At 39.5% G+C, this 13,480-nt stretch overlaps 1 protein-coding gene across 6 annotated transcripts in view; it reads left to right on the forward strand.

The window, feature by feature from the left end:
• Window positions 1–13,480, forward strand: part of KMT2E (lysine methyltransferase 2E (inactive)) — an 86,927-nt gene that overhangs the window by 63,476 nt on the left and 9,971 nt on the right. For all 6 annotated transcript variants that reach the window (XR_013545670.1, XR_013545671.1, XM_020797280.3 and 3 more), the window contains 6 exons: window positions 3,909–4,073; window positions 4,434–4,742; window positions 5,620–5,874; window positions 6,252–6,396; window positions 6,847–7,100; window positions 12,754–12,810. Coding sequence is in view for 4 of the 6 variants with exons in the window: in XM_020797280.3 (XP_020652939.3) it covers window positions 3,909–4,073; window positions 4,434–4,742; window positions 5,620–5,874; window positions 6,252–6,396; window positions 6,847–7,100; window positions 12,754–12,810 (1,185 nt within the window). In the remaining 2 variants the exon portion in view is untranslated. The remainder of the gene's footprint in view (window positions 1–3,908; window positions 4,074–4,433; window positions 4,743–5,619; window positions 5,875–6,251; window positions 6,397–6,846; window positions 7,101–12,753; window positions 12,811–13,480) is intronic.

The following is a 13,480-nucleotide window of genomic DNA, read 5'->3' on the forward strand; positions in this document are numbered from 1 at the left end:
GTCATCAACGTTGGCGCCAGACAAATTTCAGTTGGGAGGGCATTCCATAGTCTGGGGGCAGCTGCCGAAAAGGCCCTTTGTCTTTTATACATGGGGATATCATTCTCCTACCATCAGTGTAAGTTAGAGAGCAGAGATTAATTTTTGGAAGCACTCAGCCCTGGTGATACAAATATTGTGGGGTAGAAAAATAAGAACCAGTTACTTAGAAAAAGATAGTGAAAGATCTAACTCAAAAGCATAACTGTAGGAAGAGACTCATCTTCCCAAAATCTAAAAGATTTCGACTTCACAGCCTGACAGGATTTCAAAGTGTGACTGGTGACAAAAATTGTCTCGTCTATTTATTTATTTGATTTATGTTCCTCCCCATTACCATAAGCATTACTCTGGGTGGTTGACAGATTAAAACTTAAAATCCCACAAGATTCAATATGACAGTCCATAAGTATACAGTAGAACTAAAATTCATACAAAACGAAGAAAAGAAAAATACAGTTAATATTAACAACATCTAGGGGTCAGTTATTCAAATCTGCTTTGTATAGTTCTGTTTTCACCAGTTTCCTGAACATCAAGAGGGAAGGAGTCTGGTGTATCTCTTTTGGTAACTTATTCTAAAGATTGGGGTCCACTACTAAAAAGCTGTGATCCCTTGTTAGCAAGTGAAACAGATAGCTAATTTCTGAGAGAGACATTCCAAGTTATCAAGGTCCTAAACTATTAAGGGCTTTATAAGTCAGAACCTTGGAATTTAGCATGGAAATGTCACCAAGACTAGGGATATATGACCAAATTTATTAGTCCCAGAAATCAATAATTACCACTCTGGTAATATTTGCAGTTCACAGTTCTTGGATGTTCAGCTGATTCATATAATGTAGGGAATGCATGCTGAAACCTCTTGGAAAATGTTCTCTGATCATTTGTTCCCTCAGTGTGAAGCTGAAGAGGAATTACATTTTGTAGTGCACTCTGTGGGAAGATGTCTTGTGTACAGGTTTTGTGTTATGGATTTCAGGGGTTAGCTTTGCTATATGGATAGAAAGCCATGAACCCTGGCATGAACATTCTAAAATATATTTTTTGTTAACTATAGATACTGTATTTATTGATCAGAGAGGAGGAAGAAAATTGAAAACTAGGAAGGTGTGTGTGTGTGTGTGTGTGTGTGTGTGTGTGTGTGTGTGTGAGAGAGAGAGAGAGAGAGAGAGAGAGAGAGAGAGAGAGAGAGAGAGAGAGAGAGAGAGAGAGAGAGAGAAGGAGTTGTGAGTAGAAGAGGTGTGTTTGCTTGGAAAATGGTGTTGACAATTATAAGGAGTTGGGGACCACATCTCTTGTGATGTAGCCAGTGGAAGAATGAATGGTTTTAAGGAAGCTCATCTCCAAGGTTTCAGTCTTTTGCAGCAAGGAGTAGGAGCGGTGTATTAGAACACGGAAGACAAATTCCATAAAGCCAGTTGGAATTGTTTAATGTTCTATCACCGTAAAACTATCTAAAATATTTTGGCTACAATCCCATTGCACAGCTTCATGTTCATAACTCAGAAGTTGGAAAAATCGTGCCAAGGTGGAAGTGATACTGGAAGTGGACATGCTGGTGATAGTCGTGCTATGAATCAGTCAGATTGCCCAATGTGGACTGCCTGGGTGTAACAATTCTGCATTCATAACTTTATGTTCAACCACTTCAGCAGGATTTAAGCCTTTGGCAGGTTCATGAGTGACCCCAAGTTACAGTGGAAATTTTGTTTAAATCATTATGGTGTAATTAATATCTTCTCTCCCAGGGATATGCACCATTGCATCTCATAACTTGAAAAATCCCTGGTAACTCAGTAATAATTTATTTCACTTTGTTGCTTTTGTTCACAATAATAAAAGCTTGACCAGTTACCTTGAAAACTAATTAGAATTAAATCTGTGTATGCAAAGATGGCAGTGCACAAATTGCATGTTAAGCCCCCACCCTACCCTCGGCTTTCTGTTTAAGTGTTCGGATAAAATTCTGATAAAATTCTGTTCATTCTTAGACGTAGTAGTTCAAAAATACTAAGTGGATGGAGTATTGTCCTTTGCACAGGAGATTATGCTTAAATAAGATAATAAGATTGTCAGGAATTTTATGAGGTGACAAAGAATTCAGTGTTCAGAATCAGCAAAAACAGCCAATGCCCTAAGAAGTTGCTTAGCTTCACACATCGCTTTCTACTAGTTTGGAGAGACAGTGGGAGTTGACATTGACTAGGCATCTTATGCATGGTTACCATCCAGAGTGGTTGCCCATCAAGATTAAGTTAATGCACTTTGCAGTAGAGAGACTGGAGTCGGCAGAGTGCAGCTGCAAGACTATATGGAGCACCCCAAAGCTATTTTTCCTCTCCACATGACGATCCCTCAGTCTGCTGCCCCCCAAAAAAGGTTTCCCCCAGTAAAAAAGGTGAATTACTAAATCCATCTTTACACCTGTTGCAGTGCCCCCATGCATAACACCAAAATTGCCACTTTTTCAAAACTGGAATTGAACTTTTGACAATTCTTTTTCTCCCCACATTTTTAGCAGTCCATGTGGCTCTCAGACTGAACAAAGTTGATTATCTCTGCTCTGAGAAGTCTGAATTTCAGTGTCCTGCACAGCACCTTGTGCACTAAGCGGAATCTGAGTGTATTTTGTTCTATGAGATAAAAAGTCAATTAGCAATTAATCTTGAATTATAGTTCCTTAAAAATGTATTGTTTACATCCGCAGAAAAAGGTATTTTTTTAACTATCACAAGCCATTGTTACATTTCAGCGAGTTCAAACTAGTTCTCTAATTGTGAAAATAACTAAATTGATTTAAAAATTGAATATGACAGATTCTTTTTAAACTTTTCATTGAGAAGTATACAAAACATATGACCACCTTTTGAGAAAAAAATTATTGTAATTGAACTCACATAAAGAACTTTTATTTAAATTCTAGTAAACACTCCTCTTTCTTTTATGGAATCGATTGTAAGTTATCATTAGATACAGTGATTGTACTAATAGATTCTCACCACTGCTGCTTTTTGGCAAGTGCACTGTATTTACAGTGGTGCCTTGACTTACAGCCATAATCCGTTCCAGAAGATGGGTGTAACTCGAAATGGTTGTAAGTCAAAGCACCATTTCCCATAGGAATGCATTGGAACACGATTAATCTGTTCCAGAATAAAAAACCTAAAATTAAAAAAAACCACTGCAAGTCCCATAGGAACGCTTTGAGGCCGGAATTTTTTTAAACAAAAAACCCAAAAATAAATTTTAAAAAACCAATGCAAGCCACAAAAAATACCCAAACAAAAAAAAACACCACAACCAGCCCTGCCGGAACACGATGGGGCTGCGAGAAAACACACAAAAACACAAAAAGCATCACAGCACAGAAACATGACTCCCCACCAAACCCACCCTGCAAAACAAAGTAAATGTACTTAGGAGCAGAAAGCAGCCCCAGGCAATCCAAAGCCTCCTCCAAGGACACACTCTAACTGTTGGGGCAAAAGAGCTACAAAGAAGCAGCCTCTTTGCCTACCAACAGTTAGCAAATTTGAATACCCCGCCTTTTCCCCCTGCCTTTTTCCGGTCGCAACTCAAAGCTCCCCAAGTTGAAGCTAAATTTTGCGGCTGGAGCTGGTCACAACTTGAAATGGTCGAGGCACCACTTACTTTTCTTTTATTCCAGCTTCAAAACACAATAACATTCCTGAATGCTGAACACTAGTATTACTGTAATGACACCAATTTTATAATCTGTTTTGCTGAATTTGAATTTTACAGAAACAATTTGAACATTAATACTTTTTAATGTATTTTAATATTAAATATTTAATCTCATTGTCTCTTGGGTACGAATTGTTTAAAAATGTTATTAAATTCTTCAGACTAGAGAAGAACGGAAAATGGAAGCTATTCTTCAAGCTTTTGCCAGACTAGAAAAAAGAGAAAAAAGAAGAGAACAGGCTTTGGAAAGAATCAGTACAGCTAAAACTGAAATTAAATCAGAATGCAGGGATACACAGATCATCAATGACACAGAATTTGTTCAGGTATTTGCATGTGCTTTTATTCTGTTATAGCTGATTTGAAAGAGTATATTTCTAGAACTGTATTTTGTCTTCTCTTAATTTTGGCTGGCTAATATGACAGTGTTCTACTGGCATTATATATTTAGGGCTTAAGTTACTGAGCAGGTTAATTCAATTTCATGAAGCTTCATGCTGACCCAACAGAGGAGACTTTTAAAACTTGCTTCTAACAGTGTACTCTCAAAATTTCCTGCCATTAAAATAAGGATGTCCTTAAGAGATACTGATGTGGCAGTGCTAAAAATATGATATTGGATGTGAATACTATATACAGAAATGTAGATTTATTCAGATTGTTGTGATTTTAATATATTGTACCAGGAACCAGCAAAAGAAGAAACTGCCACTAAGCCAATCCCTGCCAAAGTCAATAGAGCAAAGCAGAGAAAAAGTTTCTCTCGGAGCAGAACTCACATCGGACAGCAGCGGAGACGGCATAGAACTGTTAGCATGTGTTCAGATATCCAGCCATCTTCTCCTGATGTGGAAGTTAGTTCACAGCACAATGAGCCTGAAAATGCTGTACCTGTAGCTGAGCCTGAAACAGAGACAGCTGTTCCTGAAATAGTTCCTGAACCAGAAGCCCCAGCACTTAATAAATGCCCTACTAAATATCCTAAAACAAAAAAGGTATGCACATTTCTAAACTTAACTGTGTCTTTCCTGATGCTAGATGTAAGGGGGAAGCATGGTTATTATCAGTTCTCTTTTGGGACCAAGCCTCACCTTAGAAAAATCCCTCTTCTCAAAAAAGAGCAGGTTGGTAACTCACCCATAGAGGGAGGTAGTAGTCCTCACTGTCAGATGGATAAGAAATAATCAGGATACACAAAAGGTAACAACACAACCATAATGAGGTCGTGCACATTAAGTTGCTCAAGTCAAGATTTGGCTTGCTCTCTTTGAATGTAGGAGCAGTTCCCATAGCCAGTTTGCACTAAGCTCAGTTCAGCCCATTGCAGATCCCATATGCATATATAGTGGGTTTTAGGAGCAGAGGAAGCTGCCTTACACTGTGATGGACCAGTAATGTTCACTCCAACCACCAGCAGCTCTCTTTAGGACATAAGAGAACTCTAGTTTCTCTCTTTCTCTGTGGTACATCTTCAGCCATGGTACGTATCCCAATCCTAGCCCACAGTTCTTTCATTCAGCAAACTTATTCCCTGGAGATTCTGATTATTTGATCTGAGGAAGAATAGGATCTCAATATAGGAGGCATACAGAAGTCTCTTGTTTCTTCTTTGCCCCATTATATGGGGAAACACAGAGAAGGACCTCTTAACAGTGACCTAAGTGTTTGGGAATTTCACTGTAGGAGGACGTCATTCAGGGGTCCTGGATCAAGGAATGATATTGAGGGCTGTAGAGATCTATACCAGCACATTGAACCAAAACAAATTGGAAAACAGTGACTGAGGTAATACACTAGAGCAGTGCCTTCATTACTGCTGTACTTTGGACCAACCCAAACATGCTATGCTGACTTTTCCCCTTTTCTTTTCAGCACTTGGTGGATGAGTGGTTAAGTGAGAAGAATGAGAAGACAGGCAAACCAATGGACAGCCTTTCAGAAAGGCCTCTGCGTATAACGACAGATCCTGAGGTTTTGGCTACACAGCTGAATTCTTTGCCAGGTCTCACTTATAGCCCCCATGTATATACTACTCCAAAGCACTATATTCGTTTTACATCACCGTTCCTTTCCGAAAAGCGACGGAGAAAAGAACCTGTGGAGAATATTATTGGCTCCTGCAAAAAGGTAATGTGCCCTCTGATTTATCTTTTTAAAGTTAACGGTAATTCTGAAAAACATTGAAATTTCTTTGTTTACTGATTAAAAGTGACAGCTGGTTAATACTGGTAAAAGAGCTTTTCACCATCAGCATAAACTTTGGTGTCGTTTCAGCACCAGGAAAAGATTTTAATTTTTTTTTCCAAGGTTATTTTAGGCTACCTTTCTTTTCTACTCCTGAATTTTATGCTGTGTCATACGTTGTCATGCTAGTTGAATTTTAAGTAATGTCATAGTATGCTGTAAGCTACCTGAAAACTTCATTACACAGTGGCTTGTAAATGCTGTTAAAAAGTCAGGAAATAGAAATGATATTAATTATTTTGCAAAAAATCTTCTTGCAGCGTTGGTTAAAGCAAGCTCTGGAGGAAGAGAACTCAGCAGTTGTAGATAATTTAAATTCACCGTCTCATGAAAGATCTAGAAGTCCTGCAATCAATGGTGAAAGTAGAAGCCCTTTATTGTTGAATGACAGCTGTTCCTTAGCAGGTGAATGTGTTATTTTACAAATTGTGCAAGCTCTCCCCTAGAACTGCTTCATCTTTTTCAGTCTTTCAGCAGTATAGAGGAGCAACTGGGAAACCACAGCTTTTCATATTCCCCACTTATTTTTGACCTGTTTAGTTTAGCAACTTCTTTCTGGCTGTGTTAAGTCATGTATGTATGCTTTGCTTTAAAGACCTGATGCTCAAATATCCTTTACCTCATGTAACCAGAGGTTAAACAGCTGATAAGAATTCTAGAATTCTTCATTTCTTCATGATTGATAGATGATAACTTGGAAATCAGATCTGTATGCATACTTTTCTGGAACTACTTTTTTAAATCTTAAGATAACAAGGTTCATGGATATACCTTGATAATGTTTTCCATTAAAATCTTAAAGCATCATTAAACAGGAACTAACTTGGTTTCTTGCCTTCCTGTCTTACCATTCAGATCTCACCACACCACTGAAAAAAAGAAGACTGTACCAGCTGTTGGATTCAGCCTATTCAGAAACCTCTACGCCTACTCCTTCTCCATATGCCACACCAACCCATGCTGATATTTCAGCCTCAGATCCATTGTTGTTTGCTACTCCTCCAAGAATAAAAGCAGAAGATGAAAACTGTAGAAATGGTTATAAGCCCATTTACTCACCTGTTACTCCAGTGATTCCATGCATACATGGAAATGCAATGCACTTTGAGGTCAGACTTCACATATACTATGTTCTTGTATCAATACACCATCAGATAAGCCTTAAAATTTTTATTTTAATACACTGGCTGGAAGATACAGCCGTAAAGGTGGGAAATATTCCAGGAGTAGTCAACTCAGATAGCTTTGGAAGGGATTAACCAGATTCAGCATGAATAAAGCTTTCTTAGTCTGTGGGTGTGAGCCATCCAGTAATTTGAAGTATCCCCCCCCCCCCGCCACTCAGCCAAGGCAGGACAAACTCTCAGGAGAAAATAATTCATTTGCCCTGTGTCATACTTGGCTCCAATGTGTATCTGAAAACTGATCGTTTTATATCTGGATTCATTATATTCCTTAATTCTTCCCTTATTCACCTTTTTCACATCTTTTTCAAAAACCTTATGTTTGCTAGTTTATTCTGTATTGCTTCTGTAAACAATTTTGGCAAAGTCTCCCCAAACTACTCCAAACCTGCTGAAAGCCAGTTGGAGCCGTGGACCACTGCCCTACAAACGGCACTTTAGAACCCTTCTCTTCATGCTCAGCAAATGTGAAGCTGCTTCCTTCTTGTCAGTCAGTGGCAGTGCCTCCAGGCTCTAATGAATCTACTAAATTTAGGAAGCAGCTTCCTCCTGAGCTCTGTCTCTAGAAGACATTGCTGAGGAGGTGATTGTGAACCACTCTCCTTCCCTGAGCCCTGAAGGTATGAAACATGATGGAGATGGAAGTACGCATGTGGCACCTCTGTCTAAAAGCTCCTCAGCCTGCCTAAATTGCTCTTCAGTTGGCAGGTTGGCCACCCCAGTTTCCCACCAAAAATCATGCCTGGCCTTTAACATGGAGTTGCGTTACAGCAGCATATCTGTGGTGCCAGTTTTTCTACTCAACAGCCAAGTGTATAATTTGGTTTTAGTTAGTAGTTTCCTCCTTTTCTTTTTGCTTCTCTGCTCCTTTTCGACCTCTCCCTGCTCAGTCTGTGTTTATCCTGATACCCTTTATGGTGGAGTTCCTCATTCTGAATTAGTTCTGCTGTTTATGGGGAATTTAGTAATTAACCAGTTCCAAGAAGAAGGGCAGGAGTTTCACTTCTGGTAGTCTTTCTGTCTAATCTCATTGTTGTGCAAACTTCATAGGCTGCTAATTTTCATAACCTGTCTTCTCAGGTGAATAATACTCTTGCTCCCAGAGTAATTCATTCTTGTTTTTCTTCTCAAGCTGCTCCTCGATCTAACACACCTTCAGTTCCTTAGCAAACATTACACTCTGATGCCATTGAGAAATCATAGGCTGTAGTGACTCTGAGACCTTAGAGAGAAGAGACTGACCTGGAGTTAGCATTTCTCCAATCTTATCACTAGTCTGATGAAGACCAGCGAGATTTTTTGGAAGTAGACCAACTCAGGGAATTCGCATATGATAGACTACTCATCTATTTTTAACTGAGATGGTTGTGGTTCAGAAATTTCACCCTAAAAAACAAAGTGAACAATCTCCTGTTACTGACATTTCCTCTGACATTTTTTTGCATGCATCCCAGATATTTCCTAAGAACAAAACCTCTTCTGAGGAAGACCTTTTTCCTAATGCATGCCTTAAACTGCTGAGGACTGAGGGGGCTTCTCTGTTAGTAGTGCCTTGGCACAGAAACTTGTGCTATTTCCAGCCATTTTGGTATTGCTTAAGGTCCTGGTAGTTGAGGCCTCAGTCCAAGCTTATGGTCTGAAGCCCATACTTCTGAAGAGGCAAGTGCAGCTTTCAGGCATGTTAATGATAATATTAGTCCTTATGCAAAAGGACTTAATGCTTGTTCCTTAGTGATTAGAGCATCTGCCATTGCTTCACTTATCACTAGAGCTTCTGTGCTTTGGAATGAGTGTTTTATTAACAGTTCTAATATAGATGCTAAGGCTTTACGCAAAAAACATGGTCCGGTTATTTGATTCCTATGCCTGTATTGCTCATGCTATGCAAGATTCTGTTACCTAGGTAACTAGATCTGTCATTGACATCAGAGTGACAAGGTACTCTGGTTAAAACTTTAGCATACAGATGCCTTGCTTGTTCAAATTTAGCAACAATCCCATTTAATAGGATCTGTTTTTTTAGAAGATGAAAGGCATCTTTGCAGAGACAAAGATTAAAAGCCCATGCTGACTGTTACTTTAAAAAATGATGAAACACAGTCTAAACATACCTTTTGCTCTTCTCAGCCTTTTCAGAGGGTGTCAAGCCCCAGGAATTTAGGAATTTCAAACATCAACAATGGTCACATGCACAGTTTCAATAGCACTTCTAATGTAGAGCTTCAGGGATGTTCCTGCTACCCCTGCTCAGGACCACAGGCCACCAGCTAGTCCCTCTACACTTAGTGATTGGTCTTTGCTTCCCTCAGTGGGAGAAAGACACTATAGTTCATTCTTCTAAAATTGGAAGTATGCATCATGGACAGATGGGTTATTTAGGCAGAAGGAGAGGGTTACTGAATAGAATTTCAACATATTCTTGGAAACAGATTTCTTTCTGCATCACTGTCAAAGTCTACAGACAACAAATGAGGGGGGATCTCTCCATCTCTAAAAAGATCTGGCACATTGGTCTCCATTCACACAGAAACTCTTGACAGGCGTCAAGGTCAGGTGGCTTTGGATCTGTAGACCAGCCAGGCAGTTCAGTGCAGCATCAGCTAACTAGAGCATAGGGAATTCAGCTGGCCATGCTGTGGTTTCAGTCTCTTCTGGTCAACAGACGTGCTGATGGCAACGCACAGAATTTTGGCCAAGGCATTTACAGACAAATAGGAGGGATCCAAATACTGTTTACTTCCCAAGAGGGCAGTGCCCTTGTTCCTTTGGATGGAGAAGTACATTCAGACAGCTTAATCATCTCAGACTTGTGTCCCTGAAAGTGACTTTTTTGACGGCTATAATATCTACTGGCTGGGCCTCAGAGCTGGACACTGGAAGAAGAGCACCTTTGTAAATTTGGGCCCCAGACAATCATCTTTCGTCTTGATCCTTCCTTCCTTTCTTCCCAAAGTTGACTACTGTACTTGTTCATATATCCTGTGATCCTGCCTTCCTTTTGTCCTAATCCTCTCCTTGCTGAGTATATGTGACTTAAATTAGATGTGCATAGACTGTTAAACATGTATATTACAGTGGACCCTTGACTTACAGACGGCTTGACTTACAGACTTTTTGAGTTACAGACTTCTCTGGCCGCAAAATTTAGGTTTGACTTGCAGACTGAGATTTGACTTACAGACCAGAAAAAAACCAAAATGGAACAAAAATGGCCTGTTACGGGATTAATCGGTTTTCAATGCACTGTAGGTCAATGGAGACTTGACTTACAGACTTTTTGACTTGAGAACCGCCTTCCAATACGGATTAAGTTCTCAAGTCAAGACCCCACTGTAAAAACATTTGAACATACAAAAGTCTGCTATGCTAGTTGGTTAAAAAGTCATTATTTCTACTTTAGCAACCTACATCTCCTTGTCATATGAGATGAGTCATGTTCCTAAACCTAGGAGCATCACCCCTCATTCTGCCACAGCAGCAGCTACTTTGGCAGCATTTTCCACCATTGCTGTGGTAGCAGAGATCTGTAAAATAGGGATCTGATATCATCTTTCTACCTTCACCCACCAGAATAAAATAGGCCTTTATCAGCTGAAGCTGTCTTTGGCAGACAAATACCTTCTACAAGTAGTTCCTCACTCAACAGCTGTCTTCCTTTCCTGCTAGTGTAAGGTTGGGTAGGTCCCACACAAATCGTTGGTCCTTCCTGCAGATGGAGAACAGTACATTGGTTAGTTACCATGAAGGACCATTCAGGCCTGTGAAAAAGGAGACATCTAGCCTCTTCCTATGATGGCTACTCCCATTCGGTTTCCTAATTAAGAATTTAAGCCACACCTCCTCATCAACAGTATTCTGTTTCTGTTTTCACTTTTGTGAAAGATTGATCGTTTTGGCTGTTGTATAAAGATACTAGGAAGGAGCCAACTCTGTCCATTATAAATGGATTCTTATCATCTGAGAGTTAATCCTGCCTTGCCTGGGTGGCAGAGGAGAATAACCCAACTAGCTTCTTGCTCACAGACCAGAATGTGGCATCATGGTAAGTAACCAATGGACAAATCAGCAGATACAGTGGTGCCTCACATTACAGCGTTAATTTGTTCCAGCAAAATCGCTGTAGGACGAAAACGTCGTAAAGTGAAAATAAAAAAGCCATTGAAACGCATTAAAACCTGGTTAATGCGTTCCAATTGGCTAAGAACTCACCGTCCAGGGAAGATCCTCCATAGGGGCGGCCATTTTCGGGTGCCTGTGCAGTGGAAAATGGCTCCTAAACACAGCGGGGAGCCATTTTGAGCACCAGGAGGCCACTTTGAAAACCCGATGATCAGCTGTTTTGATCATCGGGAAGCGAAAATCGGTTCCCGAAACAGGGAACCAATCATTGCGCAGCGAAATTCCCCCATTCAAAACATCGTTTTGTGATTGCAAAAAACCTCGTTGTAATGTGGATTCATTGTTAAACGGAGCGACCGTCTTGCGAGGTACTACTGTACTGGTTATGGTAGTTATGTGATCCCTCTGGAATCGGAAGCAGCATGTCTCCAAGTTCTCCTTGCTGGGGGAACAAGATGCCACAGGGGTCTGGTTGGCCTTGTGAGAAACTGGATACTTTGCTAGATAGGCTTCCCTTACATTTCTAGGTGGTATGAACTAGAAAGTGTCATATGAAAAAGTAATTTTGACCTTAATTTTGTGAAATATGTAAGTTCGAATATGAATGGTCCTTTAAGAAAGAGTTTGTGTTCCTGGAACAAGGCTTTCTCCCCTGCCCCCATAACTACTCCGTAACACGTTGTAGGACCTTAGGGTATCACAAGATGTCTCTTCAAGATGATTACATTACTGAACCCATCCACTAGGCATTCATGCTGCAACATACTATGTTGTAGTCTGTTGAAATCTGGTTTATTGTAAACCGTGAATCTTCCTCTGTAATGATTGTGATTTATTAATACAATCAGAAAGCACTGGTTTTTGTTTCATTTTATAAACCCTATTTTTTAAAAAAACATGGTTTGCCATGGCATCCAAACCCAGAACAATGGTGTTGACCCTGGAAAGAGAGCTTTAAAAGAGACCTAAGAGAAACAAATTAGAAATGGGAAAGACATCCCATCTGCTGTGTGAATTGTAGCTTAAAATACAAACAGCGAACAACAATTACTGCTTCTGGGGTGTGTGTCCATTGTCTCCTGCAGAAGAATGCATCTTCATATTTTTCAGTGATTAAACAGGGCAGATCTTGCTTAGGTAGGAGCTCTACATGTGCGTGGATGCTCCTGCAAATATAGGAAGATGCCTAGTTTGGGACTAGACCTTGTGTCCGTATAAAAAAAACATATGAACAGAATGTTGCAAAATTGCTCTTTATAGACACTTTCAGATGTAATTGCATAGTTTCAAATCCTTAGTGCTGTATTTATTATATTATTATTTATTATAATTGGATTTGCAGATAGCATGGATTTCAGATTAAACTGGAATCATTCTCATTTAGGGTTTTTTACCTCATCAGAGTAACAGCAGATCATTTCCTTTATTTTGCCATTCTTAATTTTTGGTGTATTTGCAGAATATTTCTTCCCCTGAAAGTTCCCCAGAGGTTAAGAGGCGAACATATAATCAAGAGGTAAGGATAATTGTAAGAAATCTATGTCAAAAGGCTTCTGTTTGGTCTGTTTTACTAAATGTTTTGAACTCTACAGAGATGTTAGAATTAACTGTTTGAGGCAAAAGCTGTAGTGTGGGGAAGCGTGTGCTTTGCAAAGCAAAAGCTCTAGATTCAGTCCCTGGTATTTCTTGGTAAGGAATCCTGGCTGAAGCCAGTGGTGTGTGTCATCAGTGGACTGAGTATTTGTATGCAGGTTTCTGTGTTCCTAATATATTACAAAAATATTTTAATTGGGAGTTAATCCTACAAAAAAAACCATACTGGTCGGCACACTGTTTAAAAAGTCCCCAAACCACATAGTATCAGTTACTCAAATTTATAGTAGAAGAATACTAAATTTACATAATCTACTAAACTCCTACCACAAAAAGATCTTTATTTCATTGGTATAATTCTGTTACATGAAAAATATACCTCCATAAGTCATATTCTCAAGCCAGTCAAATAATACAGTTCCACGATTCCTTTTTCAGTGGAGGAAAAATATTAATAGTTCCCATATTGTGATGTGTCTAATAATAACCAAATCCACTAAGAAATATATATTTTTCACCTTCTGTTCCAAACACGTCATCCAGATGTGCAAGTATGTGGTGGGCTTTCCTGTCTTAAATCCTGTAACTTCCGT

The sequence above is a fragment of the Pogona vitticeps genome, chromosome 5 (assembly GCF_051106095.1).
Source record: "Pogona vitticeps strain Pit_001003342236 chromosome 5, PviZW2.1, whole genome shotgun sequence".
NCBI classification, from domain to species: Eukaryota; Metazoa; Chordata; class Lepidosauria; order Squamata; family Agamidae; genus Pogona; species Pogona vitticeps.